At 42.7% G+C, this 22,950-nt stretch overlaps 1 protein-coding gene across 1 annotated transcript in view; it reads right to left on the reverse strand.

Annotated features, from left to right (window-relative positions):
• The window catches only part of LOC141140787 (calpain-13-like), a 124,840-nt gene that overhangs the window by 50,185 nt on the left and 51,705 nt on the right, over positions 1–22,950 (reverse strand). Inside the window, exons 8-12 of the mRNA XM_073628285.1 lie at positions 20,158–20,199; positions 14,534–14,608; positions 5,707–5,792; positions 2,833–2,907; positions 2,192–2,325 (exon numbers count right to left, since the gene is read on the reverse strand). Of these exons, the coding sequence (XP_073484386.1) occupies positions 2,192–2,325; positions 2,833–2,907; positions 5,707–5,792; positions 14,534–14,608; positions 20,158–20,199 (412 nt within the window). The remainder of the gene's footprint in view (positions 1–2,191; positions 2,326–2,832; positions 2,908–5,706; positions 5,793–14,533; positions 14,609–20,157; positions 20,200–22,950) is intronic.

Here is a 22,950-nt window from a genome sequence, read left to right on the forward strand (position 1 = left end):
GGATTCGTAGCGCTTCTTCGTGAACATGAAAAGAGACCCATCCTAAGTTTTCACTGCATTTTACATCAGGAGGCGCTTTGTGCTCAGATGTGTGAGATGATGTCGCTGGTCATTCGGGTAGTCAACTTTATTGTTTCCCGAGCTTTAAATGATCGCCAGTTTAAAACACTGCTGGATGAAGTTGGGAATAATAATCCTGGTCTGCTTCTGCACAGCAATGTGCGTTGGTTGTCAAGAGGGAAGGTGCTCAGCCGTTTCGCAGGTTGTCTGAGGGAAATCCAGACTTTTCTTGAAATGAAAAATGTTGAGCATCCTGAGTTAACTAACACTGAGTGGCTCCTAAAGTTTTACTATCTCGTGGACATGACTGAACATCTGAACCAGCTCAATGTGAAAATGCAAGGCGTTGGAAATACAGTCTTATCCCTTCAACAAGCAGTGTTTGCATTTGAAAACAAGCTAGAACTCTTCACTTTGAAACAGGTCGTTTACTACACTTTGAAAAAACTGGGAGAGTTTAAAGATGCATGCACAGCAAATGACCCTGCTCAACATCTTGATCTTCAGCAGCTAGCGGGCTTCACATCTAATCTCCTGCAGTCATTCAAAGCGCTCTTTGGAGAATTTTGTGAGCGCACTCATCTTTAAGTTCATCCCATCTACGCGAGTGTGCAGTGGACAGCGCCGACCTGAGTTACATCCAAGATGTCTACGTCAGAGATTTTGAGCTACAAGCTGCTGACCTGAAGGCCTCAGAGATGTGGGTGAATAAGTTCAAGTCACTGAATGAAGATTTGGAAAGACTTGCATGACAGCAAGCAGAGTTGGCGAGCAAACACAAGTGGGGAGAAATGAAAAAACTTCAACCCGCGGACCAGCTGATTGTCAAAACTTGGAATGCGCTTCCTATCACATACCACACACTCCAGCGTGTGAGTATTGCTGTACTGACAATGTTTGGCTCTACGTATGCATGTGAGCAGTCTTTCTCACATCTAAAGAACATTAAAACCAACCTATGATCACGTTTAATGGATGGAAGTCTCAACGCCTGCATGAAGCTTAACCTCACCACGTATCAACCAGACTACAAAGCCATCAGCAAAACCATGCAGCCCCAGAAGTCACATTAATGGTAAGAAGTAATCACTGGTTAGCAACAGCATAACAACGTTATTAAAAAGAATTCAGAGTTCGTGTCATGTTCGGCAACTTTGCCGTATTCCTTTGTTCTGTGATTTATCCCTTAATAAAGAACACCTGATTGTTAAAAAAAAGAATTCAGAGACTTATTGTACTTTAAAAGTGTTGGTTTTACATAAAATGCACACATTTACTTGTATTTCATTTTAAACATATTGTATGGCTCTCACGGAATTATATTTTAAAATATGTGGCGTTCATGGCTGTCTCAGCCAAAAAGGTTCCCGACCCCTGCCCTAGCTGCAGCTTGTGTGAATGAGCCTCACCCCAGGGCCGGTAAGGTACATGGACTGACTGTCTATGTGTGACAACCCGATCAAGTAGTGCAGGTTGGTGATCGGAACTTTGAGATGCTGCATGCAAAATGCTCTGATTGGCTGCTGGGAGCAATTGTTCAGACCTTGAGAGAAAGGGACATAGCAGCGCTGTCCCTGCCCCACTCCTCCAAATCTCTGGAGTAGCACTTAAAGTGCCCTGCTTCAGCATCTCTAAGGCGAAACAGGAATATACATCTGCCTCTGCTGTCAGTATTGTGGTCTGAGCTGTGGATTAAAGTCAGGCAGTGTGTGACTTGCACTTATTGGATCAAACGAGCGTTCCTCCTCTCCTATATCTGCCTGCTCAGGAATCGTGCAAGTTTTTGGGAATCCAAGTTGCTGGCTCATCTGCTGACTGCTCCCTGTGTATTGTGTTAGGAAGGAGCCTCTTCATTGAGCTTTCCCAAAGCAAAAGGATAGGCTCAGAGTATCCACACCAATATGGAGTTCAGTGTGCCTGGACCTGGAGGGGTTTGAGCCTCCCCAAAAAATCATCAGCCTCCATATCTATCTATCTATCTATCTATCTATCTATCTATCTATCTATCTATCTATCTATCTATCTATCTATCTATCTATCTATCTATCTCTATCCCATAGCTAGCTATCTGTTGCTCTACCTTCTACTTCCTCAACCTCAAAAATACTTTTGCTGTCAGTAAAAGTGTTACCATCTTTGGTCCAGCGGTTCCAGAACATTCTCTTGTACCATCTCCTGTGCTGTTCTCCACAGTCCAGGAAGTCTGGTATGTGATTGCAGAGGATAATTATGGAAAACTCCAGAGAAAAATCTTCCCAAGACATCCTAAAGAAACACAAACAAATTGCTTTACTAAAATGTGTTCCTGTAATAACATGGAGCTCACGACATGGACAAAAAAGTATGAGCTTTTTGCCTTGGGTTATTGGGGGCTTTATTCATGTGTTTTTGAAATATGCAAGCAAAAAATCCTAAGGGTCGCAAAGTAATTTTGCAAGAAAAAAAGGTCATTGCAGCCCATAACAACTATTTAGATAATGTTGTACTCTACAGACAGATGTTAAAGTCTAAGATTTAAATTCACTGGGCGTTGAAGTCTAACTAGACAGTGTCATAGAATTCTATGCGGATCTTCTGTACAGCTGTGGCCAATGCATAGAAAATGGAGGACTGATGGAGGCCGTGAACACTGGTTGGAGGTTATCATGCATTGGAAAAAAAGAGGGGGGGGGTTGTGGGGTACTTAAATTCAGGGGGACAAAAAGGATGTGCCATCATCCTTAAAAAAAATAACTAGAGAAATATCTTATATTTCAAATCAGCCCAAGATACCAGAATTCACCGTCATCCCTGACCCGCTGCAGCCTTTGCCTGTCCTCCTCTCTTAGTTCCTTCCAGGTGATACTTCTGAAAAGAAAAGAAGAGAAAATAATCTGATATAAGCATGACTGTTACGCAGGTTATCCAGCAGCCTAGGCACTTAGATAATCCCCTAGATCAGAGAAAGTCCTCAGCAATCGTCTGAAAGGACACCACACGGGCACCAGCTTGTGACAGAGTAATGGCCTAATAAGCAGGGGTAGGTTGCCACCCCTATGATTTTCAGTTTTTTTATTCAGAAACTAAATGTTTAATTTGCAGGGGAGTCGGGCACCATTTTCTATTACTGTGTTTAGAGTGGAACTGAAATTAAACTATGCTGTTACTGTGGGAGACCACTGGCAAAACTGGTGACTAGACCTTTGGTTACAGCTTCCAGAGCTAAACCCCTCTTCTTCAGTTGCATTGTGGCAAGGGTGTCCTAGGTTTCACCCACCTTGAAAAATGCTGAACACAATATTATCTCCAGCATTTTGAACACCTGTTCTATTGTTCTATACAGCTCATCTCAACTCACTAGGCCTCAAAATACTTTCCCCAATCACTGTCCCACCTGTAATACGTGGTGCCATCTTTCCAGTTTTTGCTATGCCACCCTACCCTCATTATTGACTGTACTTTTACACATGTTCAAGTAAGGATTACAAGTAGAATTGTCATTAATAATTATATTATTTTAAAAAAGTGTCATTAATCCCTAATCATTAAACAGCATGTATCACATGCTGTTCATACTCAGTCAGGGTTTTGTTTTCTGTATTCTGGAAAAAAAAATGGTTGATCCCACTGTCCCTTCCTCCTTGTCTGGGTCCCCGCTGCAGCCTGAGATTGTGTAGACCAGGTGCTGCCACATTTACTAAGCATTCTTCAGCTTCAGTTCCCTTCTAAGCTGGCCATCTCTTCCTTTTTCTTTTCTGTGCAGCCCACATAACTATAGAGTCATACATGTAGAAGTAAACATTCTGGATAAATGACAGCCAGCTCCCTCCCTCCTTCTCCATGCCCACTAAACAACTAAACCCTATGGAGGCAGGATATTACATGTTGTTTAATTCTACTCCATGTAATTCTAAGCACATGCAAAGTATAGACACAGGCCGGAGGGGAATGAAACAGGCTGTGATTGGTAGAACCTCCCCCTGGATAGCCCACACAATGATTTTGCAATAAAATAATAAAGATTTGAGTTCAAATACATATTTATATAACTGAAAAACATTTATTTAATATTCATTTTGTATTTTTTTTCTTTGCATTTGGAAGGCCTTTTTTTAACATGTGACTGGCTGCAGAGAACTAGAAGCTCTTCCCAATGATGTTTCCCTGCAGATGGGCTGGGAAAGGGATGGGTCACAAGACAGCTGTATAATGATTATGAAAAAAGATACTTGTATTTTTTTTTTTTTATTAATATAAATACAGTGCCCTCATCCATGTACATAAAGAGAAGGGATCATATAAATGTAACGCTGGTAGATGTTCCAATCTACCGCTTATATGTAAATTCGGTCGATCATCTGTTCTGTACATAGTTCAGACTCAATCTAATGTTAGATTAGCCTCTCGGCGAAGGTGGTCCTCCGAGTTGCATTCTGGGAGGGGGTATTTAGGGGACAGACGCCATGTTACTAGAGGTCTTTTGCCTCATGGCCCTCCTGGCCTAGAGGTATGTGTTAGTGAGTTCTACCTCACGGCCCTCCGGGCTGGAGGGTTGCGTTGCTGCAGCCGTGCGGGTAGACCCAAAAGCCTGTCTGGGGCCTGCTATCGCTGGGATGGTCCTGCACTGTCTGTCCTGCGGGAAGAAGCCGGACAATTGGGAAGATCCAGGGGAGGACCCATCTTGGAAGGGACAATGCAAGGCTGGTCTTAAGAAGGGCCTGGTGACTTGATTGGAGGACGCATCTTAAACTAATTTACCGCACAAGTACTGCCGGGACGGCTTAAAGGTTCTGGTACTGTGTTTGCTGTTCACCGAAAACTACTACATCCTGTGGCAGAGGATCGTACAGTTTTGTTTCACCCAAGTCTGTGGCAGAGACTTTTTGCTTAAAGGTTCTGGTACTGTGTTTGCTGTTCACCGAAAACTACTACATCCTGTGGCAGAGGATCGTACAGTTTTGTTTCACCCAAGTCTGTGGCAGAGACTTTTTGTTCGTGTTGCGATCCGGCTGCTAGGTTAGTGAGAGAAACATATCCGGGCGGGCAAAGATTTAATCCTGAACTGAAGATACATTCATCTTTGACATTTCAATTCCTTAGTGCTACACCAAGAAAAGGTATTTGAACTTCCATGCAACTCTTCTTCTACCTCTTTCCTGCTACTTCTTCCAGTTATCTCCCATTAAAGCATTGGAAAAGTACTAAAGTGACTGTTGCCTATTTTGTTTGGTAACAAGCTCAACAGGGACCCTAGACCCGGAATTGGTGAAATTACAGGTAAAAAGGTAACGGAAACAGCCCCACCGTGAGTTATTGCTACATAAATTAAATAGTGTGTTTTGTATTACTTAAATAGAGGGCACTGTTGAGAGCTTGCTCTGAGCTTGATAGAGCAAGCAAAGTGGAAACATCCAAAGGACCCATTTAAAGGCTCACAAAAGCTGCAGATCAGTTTGTCCCCATTCAGTATGGATTCTGATTTGATGAACTGATCTGACATTGCTAATCATGGGTTTAATATTCGGGGAGATGATTAAACAGTTCACATGGTTGAGTTGGTGGAGGAAATGATGACATTGCTTTAATGAAAAGGAAGAGGCCCTCTCTAGTGATCCTCTAGTGTCAAACCTATCCACACAAATCATATTCTGTCTAGATTAGACTTACTTATCATTCCAGGCTCCTCTCCATTCTCCTTGACCCCAAGGATTCCAGAGCCGAATTAATTTAACAAATCCATTTTTTACTTCGACCTGTAGAGATAGAAAGGGTAGACATAAATGCTAGAATTCAAAGCAGTATCTGAACAAGCGGAGGAGGAATAGTAAAGCAAAGAGCCTATATTTGTAAAAATAAACTATTAAAATCAAATTAAAAAAAGCTTTTTTCTAGGTTTATTATTTTGTATACTAATGAACACGTGACAGGGAGCTCATATCACAAATCACTTAATACATAACATATAATGTGACATTAAATATACTGTATGTCATTTCATATGACCCAAGAAATAAATACTACAAAATGAATGCCACTTCACAGCTAAATACTCATCACTATACAGTACATAGGTCACTAAGCACATTGCTATGTAATTGCCTCTGGGCCAGGCCTACCATCTATTTCTCAGAAATAATACAAATCCAGCACCCAATAAAGAATTCAAACATGTAGTATATGATTTATTTTCACCACAGCCTATTTATTACTCTGTACCATAAATACCATATCAACATATTGTAAATAAAAATAATATCATAAAGCAACATTGAAGCAGGAAAAACATTAGTCTAGGTTCTTTAAAGGCCTGTACAGAGAAATATTTCTCAATCTGCAAGCAATCACTTTGATGGAGCCCCAAGCTGGTCCATACCATCTTGGGGAGCATTTCTCATTTCTCAGTTAACTTCAGACAAAACCTATAGCATGATTACACCTAGGTGACTGGACCCCACTGAAACAGGGGATGCCACACCAAAGGTTCCTACCCAAACTGCCCTATCCAAGAGGACCACCTTCAAAGTTCCTACTACCACGCAACCTGGCATGAAAGAAATTATCCAACCGCCCTTTAATCCTTGTATACTATGAGGTAGGGGGCCCGGGAATTTACCCAATGCAGTCAAACTTTCCTAATCTTACTTCACATCAACAATTACTGGAGCCTTGCCTGGCCAGACCTTTGTTTCCTAAACCAGAAAGCACTCAACCCCTCACATGATTTTCTAACCCACTGGTAACCAACATATTTACGCATAACCCCTTTCAAGCCCAGTCATGCAGGCTATTATTGCTGCCCTTTTTGCTCTTTTTAGAGTTTATACCAGAATTCCTACCTTGACATATGTTCCAATAATGTGTGTTTTTCCAAAATTCTATGTGAAATGACTTGAATGGCAAATTGCCAGTCAGCAAACCAAAATGCTCCAGGGAAAACTTTTTTCCATCACACAGTCACAAGAGTCCTATTTTTGCATGAGAAATATTAACAACAAGCTTATATAAAATGTTCTTCAACCGCAGCTCATCCTCTTATTTTACATTGAAGAAACACTTCAGGTATGCTAGGGCTTGTGTTTGTAATTGTATTTAGTTTGTTTTAAAAAAAACTGGAGTTACGCTATGCTGGTTTTAGCTTTGCTTTAAACTTAGTGACTCATATAATGAAAGAGGCTTTCTTGAGAGGGATGAGAAGAGGTAGAAAGTCCCAGGTGGATTATAGCCTTGGTCCTGTTTGTTAATGCTGGTGTTGAGCTTGGCAGTGATCAAAGGACTAGAGGAGAAAGAACTGCATAGTATGTTTGCTATTGCTACTGGCGATTACTTGTTGAGCCAACGATCAGGAGGCTGTAACACAAGCATTTATAAATCTTCAGAAATGTGGGTCTGATGTTTCTGGTGAGTTCTGAATCTGATGGGTATTTGTGTGTATGGAATTTCTTTTTTATGTCCATGCATATTGCAGAAATATACATACATGGGCTGAATTTGCAGATATCCTTCTGAAAATGCCAGATGCCTAGCTATCTCTAATATCAATACTGATCATGGTTTACTTTAATGTGTTGACCATTGTTTCCAGGACTGAAATTAAGGAACAGAAGTAGCAGGTAAAGATACATTTCAACCTTGATGAATCTCTAGAGTTTAAAGTTTGTGGCCCCGGACAACTTTTTTTTTTATACCTAAAATGATTTCCATGGCCTTTAAACCATGGCCTGCAATTACTAGGGGCTTTGAGTTAAGCCAGCCCCCTCAATATAAAAGGAGGAACCAGGTCCAGTGTGTTCAAGCTTGATGAGTGTTTGAGGGATAGTAAAGCAAACTGCTTTACGTCTGTGAATTGCAGTAGTGGGGTCTTGTTTGACACAATTTCCCCCCATGCTCCCAGCTCTTCATTTAAGCCAAAAGTCCCTTTAGGACTACTATCTGTGTCAGTACCAAGTTTGCTGATTAGCTCTTTGGGCCTCACACAATTTGCTGACTTATTCTGCTTTTTAAACTGAGTTAAATTGTGTGGTTGATTTGAGGGCAGCAGTCACTTTCGAATTTCAATCTTGCCGTCAAGCCAGGACTATTACTGCTTGATGGAAAAGCATGTGTTGCTCCAAAAAATTACAAAGGAGATACAGCAGGCACAAAGGGGATCAGTAGAAGGCATTAAAGTTCAATAAAAGTCCATTAAAATGGCAAACAAGCATATTAAAAGTCCATTAGGGTAGTCTTTTAAAGGGTCCACTTGGGAGAGGGAGTTCTTCCAAGAAGCTCTTCCAAGAGTAGAAGCCAACTCTGTACGCCAACAAGGAGATAAAAAGCAGAAAAGAGTCTAAGTGTAGTATCTTCATACAATTTATTGACACATTAATGAGGGGCAACTCACATTTAATAAAAGGAGGTAAGGATCATCAACACTGGTCGACATCAAAGATGTAGGACTCCCAAAGTCCACAAGGTGGGAGCCGCAATACAGGAAGGTAATGGTCGGCCACCCTCACTCGGATTGCTCATAGTGGCACTCTCCATGGAGCAATGCTGCCATGGTGACATCATCATACCAGCAATGCGACTCACGCTGCGCTCCACAGAGATACTACACTTAGAGGCCCCTTTTTGCTTTTTATGCTCCAAAAAATACCTAAAAAGCCCATTATTAACTAAAGTGAATCAGTTTGAAGTTCTGCTTCTGTATGTTACCAAAACAAATTGTTCAAGGAAAAAATCAATTCAAGACAAATATTCATTGCCAGAGTATGTTATTGGTGAGGCTGTCCATGAAAATCGTACTGTTTTGTAACACTAAAAATCAAAGATAATAATGCGCCAACCAGAGGGCAAAGCAGCCAACACCACAATCAGACAAAATTGTAAGGAAGATATAAAAATAAGTGTGAAGCTAAAAGATGTCCTTTATTGGGCAAAGCCAAACAGAATGATGTCTGGAGGGCGATATGCACAACAAAGAATATTAATGAAAATAGGTCCTATGAGGACTGTTAGTTGACACCAACAGAAACAGATAAATAGTCCGAACCGCAAGGTATATGGATAAGATATATAAGTGAATCATATATAAACTATTTTGGCCCCTGAAATGAACCAGTAGACAAAACAATACATGTGCATATATTCAAAAAAGGAAACAATATAGGAAGAACCACAAATCCCAACAATAGGGGGGAGTAGTTCTATACATAAGAACCGAAAGGATGTGAGGGTTTTGCACGTCACAAAAGTGTATTGCACACAAATAAAATTAATCATGTAAAGAAAAAAATAACTGAAAAATAATACAACAGAAAGTCCATCCGGAACTCATATGTAAATAAAATGGTGACTCAAAGTCCAAATAATGTAATAGAGAACGATCAACAGCCGCCAAGATCAGTGATGGAGGACCAATGGATCCAAGGATGGCATCCACAAGATACGGTAATAAACATCTGTGTGAAAGGTGTAGGCATAAATACCCTTACCGGAGATGGTGGACTCCCAGTCAACGACTTGGGAGTCAGATGGACTTGTATTGGAGCAGGGGGGGTAGCTCCTGGTTCCCAGCGGCTGAAGGTGATGGAGGAATGGCAACACTCACCGACTCGATCACTCTGATCTCACCGACCTATCACCTCAAAGATGTCAGTGGTAGGTGCTTGTTGTAGATCCAACTTCATAGACAGGATGTCAATCCTCAAAGGTAAAGGGAAAAAAACGGAGGCTTCCCCATAGTGTAAATTGGCTAAGAACCAGCTTTAATAAAACAAAGTAATAAAAACACTCTGGCTCTTCAAAAAAACGAACAGTGGAAATAGCGCTAAAATTCAAATGGTGGCAAGACAGGCATAACGAACCCTACGCGTTTCGTCCGATGGGACTTCGACTGGGGGTATATATCCCCCAGTCGAACCAAGCACCTACCACTGACATCTTTGAGGTGATAGGTCGGGGAGATCAGAGTGATCGAGTCGGTGAGTGTTGCCATTCCTCCATCACCTTCAGCCGCTGGGAACCAGGAGCTACCCCCCCTGCTCCAATACAAGCCCGTCTGACTCCCAAGTTGTTGACTGGGAGTCCACCATCTCCGGTAAGGGTATTTATGCCTACACCTTTCACAAAGATGTTTATTACCGTATCTTGTGGATGCCATCCTTGGATCTATTGGTCCTCCATCACTGATCTTGGCGGCTGTTGATCGTTCTCTATTACATTATTTGGACTTTGAGTCACCATTTTATTTACATATGAGTTCCGGATGGACTTTCTGTTGTATTATTTTTCAGTTATTTTTTTCTTTACATGATTAATTTTATTTGTGTGCAATACACTTTTGTGACGTGCAAAACCCTCACATCCTTTCGGTTCTTATGAATAGAACTACTCCCCCCTATTGTTGGGATTTGTGGTTCTTCCTATATTGTTTCCTTTTTTGAATATATGCACATGTATTGTTTTGTCTACTGGTTCACTTCAGGGGCCACAATAGTTTATATATGATTCACTTATATATCTTATCCATATACCTTGCGGTTCGGACTATTTATCTGTTTCTGTTGGTGTCAACTAACAGTCCTCATAGGACCTATTTTCAATAATATTCTTTGTTGTGCATATCGCTCTCCAGACATCATTCTGTTTGGCTTTGCCCAATAAAGGACATCTTTTAGCGCCACACTTATTTTTATATGTTTTGTAACACTATATACAGTTTTAGGACATCCCTAAGCCTGTAATTTAAATATGTGATTTTTTTCTCCATTTCACCTTCGAAGCCACACAAAAAGAACCTTCTCTCTGCTGTAAGGTTTTATGTTTTTTATTTAGCTATTGGTACATGTCCCCAATGGAAGTGCTTGGATTTCCATGCATTCTTTGTGACAATAGCTTGCTTATTAGCCCTAAACATGACCAGAATTCACTATCAAGCTTCATTCCTCATAGACTTTAATGGGGTTTGCCACTAAGTTTGGGTTTGGTAAATTTCTATCTGGATTTGTAGAATCCTAAGTGAATTGAACCAGGGCAGATTCACTCATACTCATAGTGGGTATAACTTCCAATGAAGACACCTTCCAGAGTTGTTAATCTCAAATATAAAATTTTTCCCCACTCTTGTGTCTCTCAGATAGGAATTACGGGAATATATCCCTAGCTGGGTCACAGCAATAAAAGCCTAAAGTGACCCTGTCACTAATTCAGCACAGACAGGAAATCAACATAAACATGTGGAGAATATACAGTATCTCACAAAAGTGAGTTCACCCCTCACATTTTTGTAAATATTTTATTCTATCTTTTCATGTGACAACACTAGATAAATTACACTTTGCTGCAATGTAAAGTAGTGAGTGTACAGCTTGTATAACAGTGTAAATTTGCTGTCCCTTCAAAATAACTCAACACACAGCCATTAATGTCTAAACTGCTGGCAACAAAAGTGAGTACACCCCTAAGTGAAAATGTCCAAATTGGGCCCAATTAGCCATTTTCCCTCTCCGGTGTCATGTTACTCGTTAGTGTTACAAGGTCTCAGTTGTGAATGGGGAGCAGGTGTGTTAAATTTGGTGTTATCGCTCTCATTCTCTCATACTGGTCACTCATGGCAAAGAACTCTCTGAGGATCTGAAAAAAAGAATTGTTGCTCTAAATACAAATGGCCTAGGCTATAAGAAGATTGCCACAACCCTGAAACTAAGCTGCAGCACATGGCCAAGACCAGCGGTTTAACAGGACAGGTTCCACTCAGAACAGGCCTCGCCATGGTCAACCAAAGAAGTTGAGTGCACGTGCTCAGCATCATATCCAGAGGTTGTCTTTGGGAAGTAGACATATGAGTACTGCCAAAATTGCTGTAGAGGTTGAAGGGGTGGGGGGGTCAGCCTGTCAGTGCTCAGACCATACGCCGCACACTGCATCAAATTGGTCTGCATGGCTGTCGTCCCAGAAGGAAGCCTCTTTTAAAGATGATGCACAAGAAAGCCCGCAAACAGTTTGCTGAAGACAAGCAGACTAAGGACATAGATTTATGGAACCATGTCCTGTGGTCTGATGAGACCAAGATAAACTTATTTGGTTCAGATGGTGTCAAGCTTGTGTGGCGATAACCAGGTGAGGAGTACAAAGACAAGTGTGTCTTGCCTACAGTCAAGCATGGTGGTGGGAGTGTCATGGTCTGGGGCTGCATGAGTGCTGCCGGCACTGGGGAGCTACAGTTCATTGAGGGAATCATGAATGCCAACATGTACTGTGACATACTGAAGCAGAGCATGATCCCCTCCCTTCGGAGACTGGGCCGCAGGGCAATATTCCAACATGATAACGACCCCAAACACACCTCCAAGACGACCACTGCCTTGCTAAAGAAGCTAAGGGTAAAGGTGATGGACTGGCCAAGCATGTATCCAGACCTAAACCCTATTGAGCATCTGTGGGGCATCCTCAAATGGAAAGTGGAGGAGCGCAAGGTCTCCAACATCCACCAGCTCCGTGATGTTGTCATGGAGGAGTGGAAGAGGACTCCAGTGGCAATATGTGAAGCTCTGGTGAACTGCATGCCCAAGAGGGTTAAGGCAGTGCTGGAAAATAATGGTGGCCACACAGAATATTGACACTTTGGGCCCAATTTGGACATTTTCACTTAGAGGCGTACTCACTTTTGTTGCCAGCAGTTTAGACATTAATGGCTGTGTGTTGAGTTATTTTGAGGGGACAGCAAATTTACACTGTTATACAAGCTGTACACTCACTACTTTACATTGTAGCAAAGTGTCATTTCTTCAGTGTTGTCACATGAAAAGATAGAATAAAACATTTACAAAAATGTTAGGGGTATACTCACTTTTGTGAGATACTGTATGTAAAAATAGTATCCAAAGCGGAAGCTAAACCCCAGACATCAGTGCTGCAAGACAACAATGCTGACTACTTGAACACTCCTACAGCGCTATGGTCTACAGCAGATTTTTTTTGTATTGATGCAGCTTTGTATTACTAAGCAGAGATGTTATGGCTCTAGTCTGGAAAAACTGGTTTCATCTCTAATTGACAGAGTACACCATGGATAGATACGGTGTCATTTTTCGTTTGTACAGAATAAAGATCACTGAAGTGTGAAAAAAAAAAAAAAAACAACCAGTAACAGGCTGCATCATGTATGTAATTTTCCCCATAGCTTCACTTAAAGCAATTAAACTCAAGCAGATGGTGAACAAAAAACATAAGCAGAGGTTAGCTTTAGTAAAAACATGATGTCAAAATGCGCAGTAGATCCAGAAATATAGACAGCTCAAGTCATATAAAATTCCAACTTCTCCTGTACGTTTCAAACTTTACACCAGTCCTCCTCCCTGCATGTTAGGCATCCTCACTGACCAATAGGGAGGTATGGGAGATGGCCGACTGCAGGTCCAAGGTCAACTTATAGATGAATGAACGAGGTGTCCATATACACCCACCAGCCACTTTATTAGGTACAATTTGTGTTCAATTGCTTGGTAACACAAATTGCTAAGCAGCCAACCACATGATACCAACTCAATGCATTTCAGCATCTAGACATGGTAAAGACGACTTGCTGAAGTTCAAACTGAGCATCAGAATGGGGAAGGAAGGGGATTTAAGTTGTCTTTGAACGTGGCATGGTTGTTGGTGCCAGTTGGGCTAGTTTGAGTATTTCAAAAACTGCTGATCTACTGGGATTTTCACGCGCAACCATCTCTAGGGTTTACAGAGAATGGTCCGAAAAAGAGTCCAGTGAGTGGCAGTTGTGCGGATGAAAATGCCTCGTTGAGGACAGAGAGGAATGGGTTCGAGATGATAGAAAGGCAACAACAGAATGGGCTATAGCATCAGAAGACCACACTGGGTGCCACTCCTGTCAGCTAAGAACAGGAAACTAAGGCTACAATTCACACAGGCTCACCAAAGTTGGACAATAGTAGATTGGAAAAACGTTACCTGGTCTGATGAGTCTTGATTTCAGCTGCGACATTCAGATGGTAGGGTTGGAATTTGGCGTAAACAACATGAAAGCATCCTGCCTTGTATCAACGCTTCAGGCTGGTGGTGGTGGTGTAATGGTGTGGGAGATATTTTCTTGGCATACTCTTTAAGGTAAGCATAAAGTGTACCTCTGGTATGTAATGTGAGCATGCGCAGTTGTGCGTTGTGTCTTAAAATTCATTAGTGTTGCCTTTTTTTCCACAGCTCTATGTAATTGTTATGTGCTGCTTTGTGATGCAGTGGACTACAGCGCATCAGAGCATGCTGTACAAAAATGCAGATGTCATACTTCTTTCAGTTCCCATGTTGATGTGAACTAAAGCCATGGGATATAAGGTAAATTGCCTTGTTCTTGAATTGGGACTGCACTGGACAACGCTGCCAAACACAGCTTGTGTGAACAAGCCCTATGGGCTGCTGTGATGAGCAACACCGCCCTTTACTGAAAAGAAAGCTTCTCTATCACCTGCATTTAGAAAAAAAATGAGGTTTTACTACTTACCTGTGCAGTGTCTGTTATACAATAAGCATGAGACTGCACCAGACCGTTACTAAGTACCGGATTATCTGCAATATACTAAAGAAATAGTAATTAGATAAATAAATGCCAATTCCAGCAAAAGTTGATATTTCAGTTTAGGGTGGACACTGTTAGTCAGACTGACATAAACAAAAGAGATGCGCAAACTATATGAATACAGTTAAAAAAGTAATAAAAAAAAGAGTATAAAATAAAATATGTCACTAAACCATCAATAATTAGTGATAAACCAACTTCAACGTGAAATTGCAAAGGATTGTGAATATATTGTGATTAGTTACATGACGTGAACACTTTATTTTTCACTTAACTAATCACAATATATTCACAATCCTTTGCGATTTCACGTTGAAGTTGGTTTATCAGTAATTATTGATGGTTTAGTGACATATTTTAATCTATACCCTTTTTTTTATTACTTTTTTAACCGTATTCATATAGTTTGCACATTTATTTTTTGTTTATATCTATGTGGGAATTAAGTATTTATTTTTTTCAGGAGATAGCAGCATTCACACAGGTTTTCAGTTTTTGTCAGTTTTTTGTCATTTTTTCACCTTTTTATTTTTAGGTATTTTTATAAGTTTTTGGGTGAGCGCAGATTATTTTCTATATGCATTTAGTCAGACTGACATACCTGATCACAGTGCAACATATTAAGCAAGGGTCCCTAAGATTCAATCCTTTACCCTCTGCTCTTGACTTTAACATGGCACCCACCAACATTTTTTTTTTTTTTTGAGGCAGGGTGGAGAAGTTTTGAAATCTATGCTGGGTTTTTAAAGCAAACCTTCTACCTCAGTGGCAAGGTCCACTTATATAAAGTGCCCCGCCATAAATGTACCTACCTGTAAGGGGGAAAAATAAATAAAATACTTGCCTGACTTCCATAGTACAGTGGTTGACAACAACATCCTCCTTTTGACAAGATCCCTGAGAACGTTGTACAGCCCATATTTTGAGAGAAGACTCTGTGGCAAAGAGTAGGGCCGTCTTCTTGCAAGGTTTTGGGTTAATCAACATTCTCTGAGATCTGGTTGGAGGAAGGAGGATGTTGTCACCCCTCACTTAAGTATTGTGGAAGGAAGTTGAGGAAAGGAAAGTGTTTTATCTAACCCTTTTTCCCTGCATGGGTTTTACGGGAGGGGACGTGGCCAACTTGAATAAGCTGACCGCTTTAAAAGAGAAGTATGGCCAACCATTTTTTAGCCATACTTCTCTTGTGGGTCACAGGAGTTTACTTACTTTTGCTGTCCTGTGACCCAGAGTCAGCTGATAGCAGGCTATTGCCCATTACCAGCTGACGTCACAGATCTGCTCCAGGCTCTGGAAAAATCCTGATCATATTTTTTGGGATCCATCTAGCTTCTTGATTGACAGCTGGCTCTGGTTCTCAGAGGGCAGCTCCAGTAAGTGCTGGAGGGGCAGAGAGTGGTTACTGACAGTCACTGCTTTCCACTCTGAGCAGACCGAGAACAGAGCAATCAATGGTAATTTGATCACTCCGTTCCCAAGCTTAGAGCTGACATGGGACAGCTTAAGCATGACACTTTTTTTTTTATAACCCCAACCTTCTCATTTAACCACTTCAATTCCAGACACTTAGACACCTTCCTGTCCAGGCCAATTTTCAGCTTTCAGCGCTGTCGCAATTTGAATGACAATTGCGCGGACATGCAACACTGTACCCAAACAAATTTTTTATCATTTTGTTCCCACAAATAGAGCTTTCTTTTGGTGGTATTTGATCACCTCTGTGGTTTTTATTTTTTGCGCAACAAATAAAAAAAGACCGAAAATTTAGAAAAATAACTAGTTTTTCTTTGTTTCTGTTAAAATTTTTTGTAAATAAGTACGTTTTGTTCTTCAATGATGGGCACTGATATGGCTGCACTGACGGGCACTGATAAGGCCGCACTAATGGGCCCCGATGAGGTGGTACCAATGAGGTGGCACTGATGAGGTGGCACTACTGACGGGCACTGATGATGGGCACTGATAGGCAGCACTGGACACTGATAGGTAGCACTGATGGGCACTGATAGGTGGCACTGGTATGCGGCACTGATGGGCACTGATGGTCACTCATAGGCGGCACTGATGGGCACTCATAGGCGACACTGATGGGCACTCGTAGGTGGCAATTGATGGGTACTTATGGGTGGCACTGATGGGTACTTATGGATGGCACTGATAGGGGGCACGGATGGGCACTGATGGGCACTGATAGGTGGGCACTGATGGGCACTAACAGGTGGCACCGATGGACGCTGATGGGTGGCACTGATGACACTGATTGGTGGCACTGATGACACTAATGGGTGGCATTGCTGGGCATCACTGATATATAATGGTGCCAATCAGTGCCCATTTGTGGCCCGTCTGTCAGACGTGAGTGAGGAAAAGCCGATCAACGGCTTTTCCTATTGACATCGTGATCAGCCGTGATTGGACACGGCTGATCACGTGGTAAAGAGCCTCCACCGGAGGCTCTTTACCAAGATCGGTGGAGCGGTGTGTCAGACTGACACACCGCTCCACCGATCGCCGCGATACGCACCCTCACGGGCGCGCGGCGGCATGTTATCCTGCTGGACGTCATATGATGCCCAGTCAGGATAACTGAACCACCGCCTGGCCGTCAATCTGCTATAGGCCGGGCAGGAAGTGGTCAAAGTGTAACTCCACTTTTGTTGAGATCTGGGTGATCTATGTACATTGCAAGAATTTTAACAAACTTTGTTGCAGATTCCTACCTTTTGTTATTCTGAAGAAATCCCTGTGTGTTTGTCTGTGTCCATGTGGTAAAGTGAGTCTAATGGGAGTGTTTTCATAATTATCAATCAGCTGCAGCACCTGCAGGGCTCTAATGAGGAAAGCTGCTGGGTCTGCATCCGTTTAGATGTGATTTCCTATTGGGAGTATCTCACTACAAATGACATTTTTGTTGCAGGGGATGCCTGAAATCTGACTTGTATCTTAGAGCAGACTTCTGGGAAAATCACACAAGCTGGAAATTATGTTTCCGTTACAATACAATACAACATTCAATTACAATATGACTTGTGTTGCAATTGTATACGCTATATTATTATTTTTTTGTTTGCTATTTTTTTCCCCCACAAAAGTGGTGTTACCCCTTAAGGCTGTGTTTTAAAAAAATCCACTTTTTTATCATTAAAAGGCAGCATTTGAAGTGACTTTTTCTATGCTAAGATTATGTCATCAGTCTGTGCAGGCAGGAGGACGCATTTCCTCAGTATCCTTCCCACACACATCAGACTGCCATATTGTAACTTTGTAACATATTACAGTGTGAGAGGCTGTAGTAGAGGATGATCTGTGTCAGACACAGGGGCTGATCCAGGGGGGGGGCAACGGGGCAATTGCCCCTCCAAGAATGTGGGTGAGTGAGTGGGCGGGCGGCTCCGCGGGTGAGAGAGCGGGCGGGCAGCTCCACGGGTGAGAGCACAGGCGGCTCCATGGGTGAGTGAGTGGGCGGGCGGCCGACTCTGCAGGTGAGAGAGCGGGCGGCTCCGCGGGCAGCTTGGTCGGTGAGCGGGCGGGTGAGAGAGCGGGCGAGCAGCTGGGGCTCGGTGTGTGAGCGGGCTGCTGGCCAATCAGGGAGCTGGCGGTCGGGGGAGCAGAGAGATTACATCATCTCTGCATCCATGCAGTTCCGCCCTCACTGTTCAGGCAGCCGTGGGCAGCAGAGAGATTACATCATCTCTCTGCTGCCTGACTGGTAATCTGCTGCCTGACTCTGGGACACAGCAAGAGACCACCTTAGCAGGAAAGTGACACAGCAAGTGACAATTGTAGCAGGCAAGTGACAATCCGCAACTTGTGGCAGGTGACGTGGCAAGTGACAATCCACAACATGTGGCAGGTGACAATCCGCAAAGTGTGGCAGGTGACATGGCAAGAGACAATCCGCATCTGGTGACAGGCGACGTGGCAAGTGACAATTCGCAATGTGTGGCAGGTGAGGTGGAAAGTGACAATCTGCAACGCGTGACAGGTAATGTGGCAAGTGACAATCTGCATCTGGTGACAGGCGAAGTGGCAAGTGACAATTCGCATTTGGTGGCAGACAAGTGACAATCCGCATCTGGTAGCAGGCGACGTGGCAAGTGACAATCTGCATTTGGTGGCAGACAAGTGACAATCCACATCTGGTGACAGGCAACGTGGCAAGTGACACACTCAGGGCTCCCACTGATTCTGCATTATGGTGAGTTGAACTATTTCATTTTATAACAATGTAATAAAATAAATAATGCGCTTCAATCATCCTGACACCATAACAACCATGGTGCCGTTATGATTGAAGCGCCAACACCAGCCATTTCCCCGATAAATTGCCCCCCAAAAAATGTATTTTCTGGCAGTGCCCCTCATGAGACTAGACTCTGGATCCGCCCCTGGTCAGACATTTGTTAACACAATCAACATCTACACAAGCACTGGAATTTTCATTATTGTGTCATCTCTGAGCCAGCATCCCATTCCACAAAGTAGATTGGGATGCTGGGTGATGCCTGAACAAAGATGGCTCTGTCCTTCTGGAGAGAATAGCAAATTTATGCCGTGTACACGCGGGCAGACTTTTCGACCAGACTGGTCCGACGGGAGGAATCCGTCGGACAATCCGACCGTGTGTTGGGGTTCATAGGACCTGCAGCAGACTTTTTCGGTCGAAAATCAGACGGACTTTATATTTGGAACATGTTTCAAATCTTTCCGACGGACTCGAGTCCGGTCGAAAAATCCACTTGTCTGTATGCTAGTCAGACGGACAAAAACCGATGCTAGGGCAGCTATTGGCTACTGGCTATCAACTTCCTTATTTTAGTCCGGTCGTACGTCATCACGTACGAATCCGTCGGACTTTGGTTGATCGTGTGTAGGCAAGTCCGTTCATTCGAAAGTCAATCGGAAGTCCATCGGAAAGACCGTTGGACCTTTGATGCCAAAAAGTCCGCCCGTATGTACACGGCATAAGGCATTGTCAAGGGAGTAGTGTGATCTCTGTGAGAGATAATATATGGAAATGTTACACCGTACTTAGAAAGCTGCGCTTATTATGAAATATATATCTGATGTCAGGTCCAGTTTAACGCCCAACTCCTGAAAAAATGTTATTATGATAGTAGTATTAGTAATACTATTATTAGGTATGCTGTGTGTGCATTGCTTCTGTATGTTAGAAAAATAATACCATGTTACAAGCAGGGTTTCTGGGTACTGTGGGCATAACATCGACAGCTAGTGCCAGTGAAGATCTCATGCCACACCACGCCCCCCCCGAACTCCATGCCCACCTACAAAAAGACTTGTGTTTTTTTTTCACAGAACATTTTTCATGTTGTCTCACAAGTACCAGAACTAAAATTGGTTGTTCACCAATTGAATTTTGTCTGGTTCAGTAAATACCGTTTCTCCATTCATCTTCTTGTTTGTGTGGATGGAGGAATTGGTTATTTTTGATCAGTGTATGGCCAACTTCGGATTCTTAAATCTAATAGAGTTTGTGAACCTTGTATGGCAACATTTCTGGGAAATAAGAAGTAAATGTTACGTACAGTAATTGGTTCGCTTCCCCTCCGGAAGTCAAGAGCTTCTTTCTGTTAAAGGAAAAAAAACAAAAAAAAAAAATTTGCAGGATAAAATAAATTACATTTAATATTCATCTACACAAGCTACAAAACTTACTTAACCACTTCAAGTCCAGACATTTTCACCCCTTCCAGTCCAGGCCAGTTTTCAGCTTTCAGCGCTGTCACACTTTGAGTGGCAATTACTCAGGCATGTTCCCATATGAAATTTGTATAGTTTTTTTTTTTTTTTTTAACAGATAGAGCTTTCTTTTGATGGTATTTAATCACTACTGTTTTTTTTTTTTTTTTTTGCTATATGAATAAAAAAAAAAATACTGAAAATTTTGAAAAATATTTTTTTTTTCTTAGTTTTTGTTACATTTGTTATCTTTGTTCATAAAATTAGGACAAAATATATTCTCCTACATTTTTTTAGTAAAAATAATCAGTGTATATTATTTAGTCTGCGTGAAAGCTATAGAGTCTAAAAACTATGGTATGGCACATGGCGGTGATCAGGACACTGGTATGGGGTATGGCGGTGATCATGATGCTGGTATGTCATATGGCGATGATCAGAATGCTGGTATGGTGGTGGTCATCATGCTGGTATGAGGTATAGCGGTGATCGGGAAACTAGTATGGGGTGTGGCGGTGATCAGGATGCTGGTATGAGGTATAGCGGTGGTCAGGAAACTAGTATGGGGTATGGCAGTGCTCAGGATGCTGGTATGAGGTATGGCAGTGATCAGGATTCTGGTATGAGGTATGGCAGTGATCAGGACACTGGTATGGGGTATGACGGTGATCATGATGCTAGTATGACATATGGCGATGATCAGAATGCTGGTATGGTGGTGGTCACGCATGCTGGTATGAGGTATGGCGGTGATCAGGAAACTGGTATGGGGTATGACGGTGATCATGATGCTAGTATGACATATGGCGATGATCAGAATGCTGGTATGGTGGTGGTCAGCATGCTGGTATGAGGTATGGCGGTGATCAGGAAACTGGTATGGGGTATGGCAGTGATCAGGAAACTGGTATGGGGTATGGCAGTGATCAGGATGCTAGTATGAGGTATGGCAGTGATCAGGACACTGATATGGGGTATGGCAGTGATCAGGATTAGGATGCTGGTATGAGGTATGGTGGTGATCAGGACACTGGTATGGGGTATGGCAGTGATCAGGATCAGGATGCTGGTATGTGGTATGGCAGTGATCAGGATGCTGGTATGGGGTATGGCAGTGATTAGGATGCTGGTATAAGGTATGGCAGTGATCAGGATGCTGGTATGGGGTATGGCAGTGATCAGGATGCTGGTATGAGGTATGGCAGTGATCAGGATGCTGGTATGAGGTATGGCAGTGATCAGGATGCTGATATAAGGTATGGCAGTGATCAGGGTGCTGGTATGAGGTATGGCGGTGATCATGATGCTGGTATAAGGTGTGGCAGTGATCAGGATGCTGGTATGAGGTATGGTGGTGATCATGATGCTGGTATAAGGTGTGGCAGTGCTCAGGATGCTGGTATGAGGTATGGCAGTGATCAGGATGCTGGTATGGGGTATGGTGGTGATCAGGATGCTGGTATGGGGTATGGCGGTGATCAGGATGCTGGTATGAGGTATGGCAGTGATCAGGATGCTGGTATGGGGTATGGCGGTGATCAGGATGCTGGTATGGAGTATGGCAGTGATCAGGATCAGATGGCTAGTATAATGGCAGTGATCAGGAAGCTGGTATGAGGTATGGCGGTGATCAGGATGCTGGTATGAAGTAAGGCAGTGATCAAGATACTGGTATTCAGTATGGTGGTGATCAGGATCAGGATGCTGGTATGAGGTATGGCGGTAATCAGGATGCTGGTATGAGGTATGGCGGTGATAAGGATGCTGGTATAACGTGGTGGTGATCAGGACGTTGGTATTGTATATAGCGGTGACCAGGGCACTGATATAGCATACGGCGGTGATCAGGACGTTGGTATGGTGTATGGCGGTGATCAGGGCACTAATATAGCGGATGGCATGGATCAGGATGTTGGTATGGTGTATAGAGTTGTTAATATGAGCATTGGTGACACTGGGACAGGTGACATGGGTTGGCTGCACTCTTTATTTGTATTATGCTGTGGGTAGTGATCAGGGACACTGAGGCAGGCTGACACTGCAGTCTGTAAGTGTACATGGACTGTGACTGGCAGTATACACTCACAGGCTGCAGCCAGCAATGCCCTGTGTTATAAACACAGTAGGCACCATGACTGGAGACGGTTCCTTCGGGATAGTACATTGGCAGCAAAAGGATTAAGGGATGGCAAAGGGGTGGGTTAGTGAGGTGGTAAAAATTTGGTGGCAGGTTATTGGTGGGGAAAACTAAAAATGAGGAGACTTCAGCATCATGTCAAATCACGTGACTTACTGGTCTCTCAGTCTGTACAATTCTCACGAGGGAACAAGTCCCCACACTCTCGTCCTTTGTTGCTGTACTTTGTTGTTATAATTAAAAAAATAATAATAATAATACATTGACTTGGGCTTTGTGTTGTGTCTGTTGTGTGTTGTAGTTAAATCCTGGCTGAAATATTTACTACTGGTTTACTGCTGGTTTACTTTGTTTGCTGCGCACCAAATTTATCATCACAGCTGGTGGTTACCCCTTTTGCGGACTGAGGTGGCTGATGGAGTTGGTAGAATGGGGAGCAGGAAGCCCTTAGCAAGCCCCTGAGCCTAATCTGGACGGCTGGGGGCTGAATTGGCTCTTAATA

The sequence above is a fragment of the Aquarana catesbeiana genome, linkage group LG04 (genome assembly GCF_042186555.1).
Source record: "Aquarana catesbeiana isolate 2022-GZ linkage group LG04, ASM4218655v1, whole genome shotgun sequence".
Lineage (NCBI taxonomy): Eukaryota > Metazoa > Chordata > Amphibia > Anura > Ranidae > Aquarana > Aquarana catesbeiana.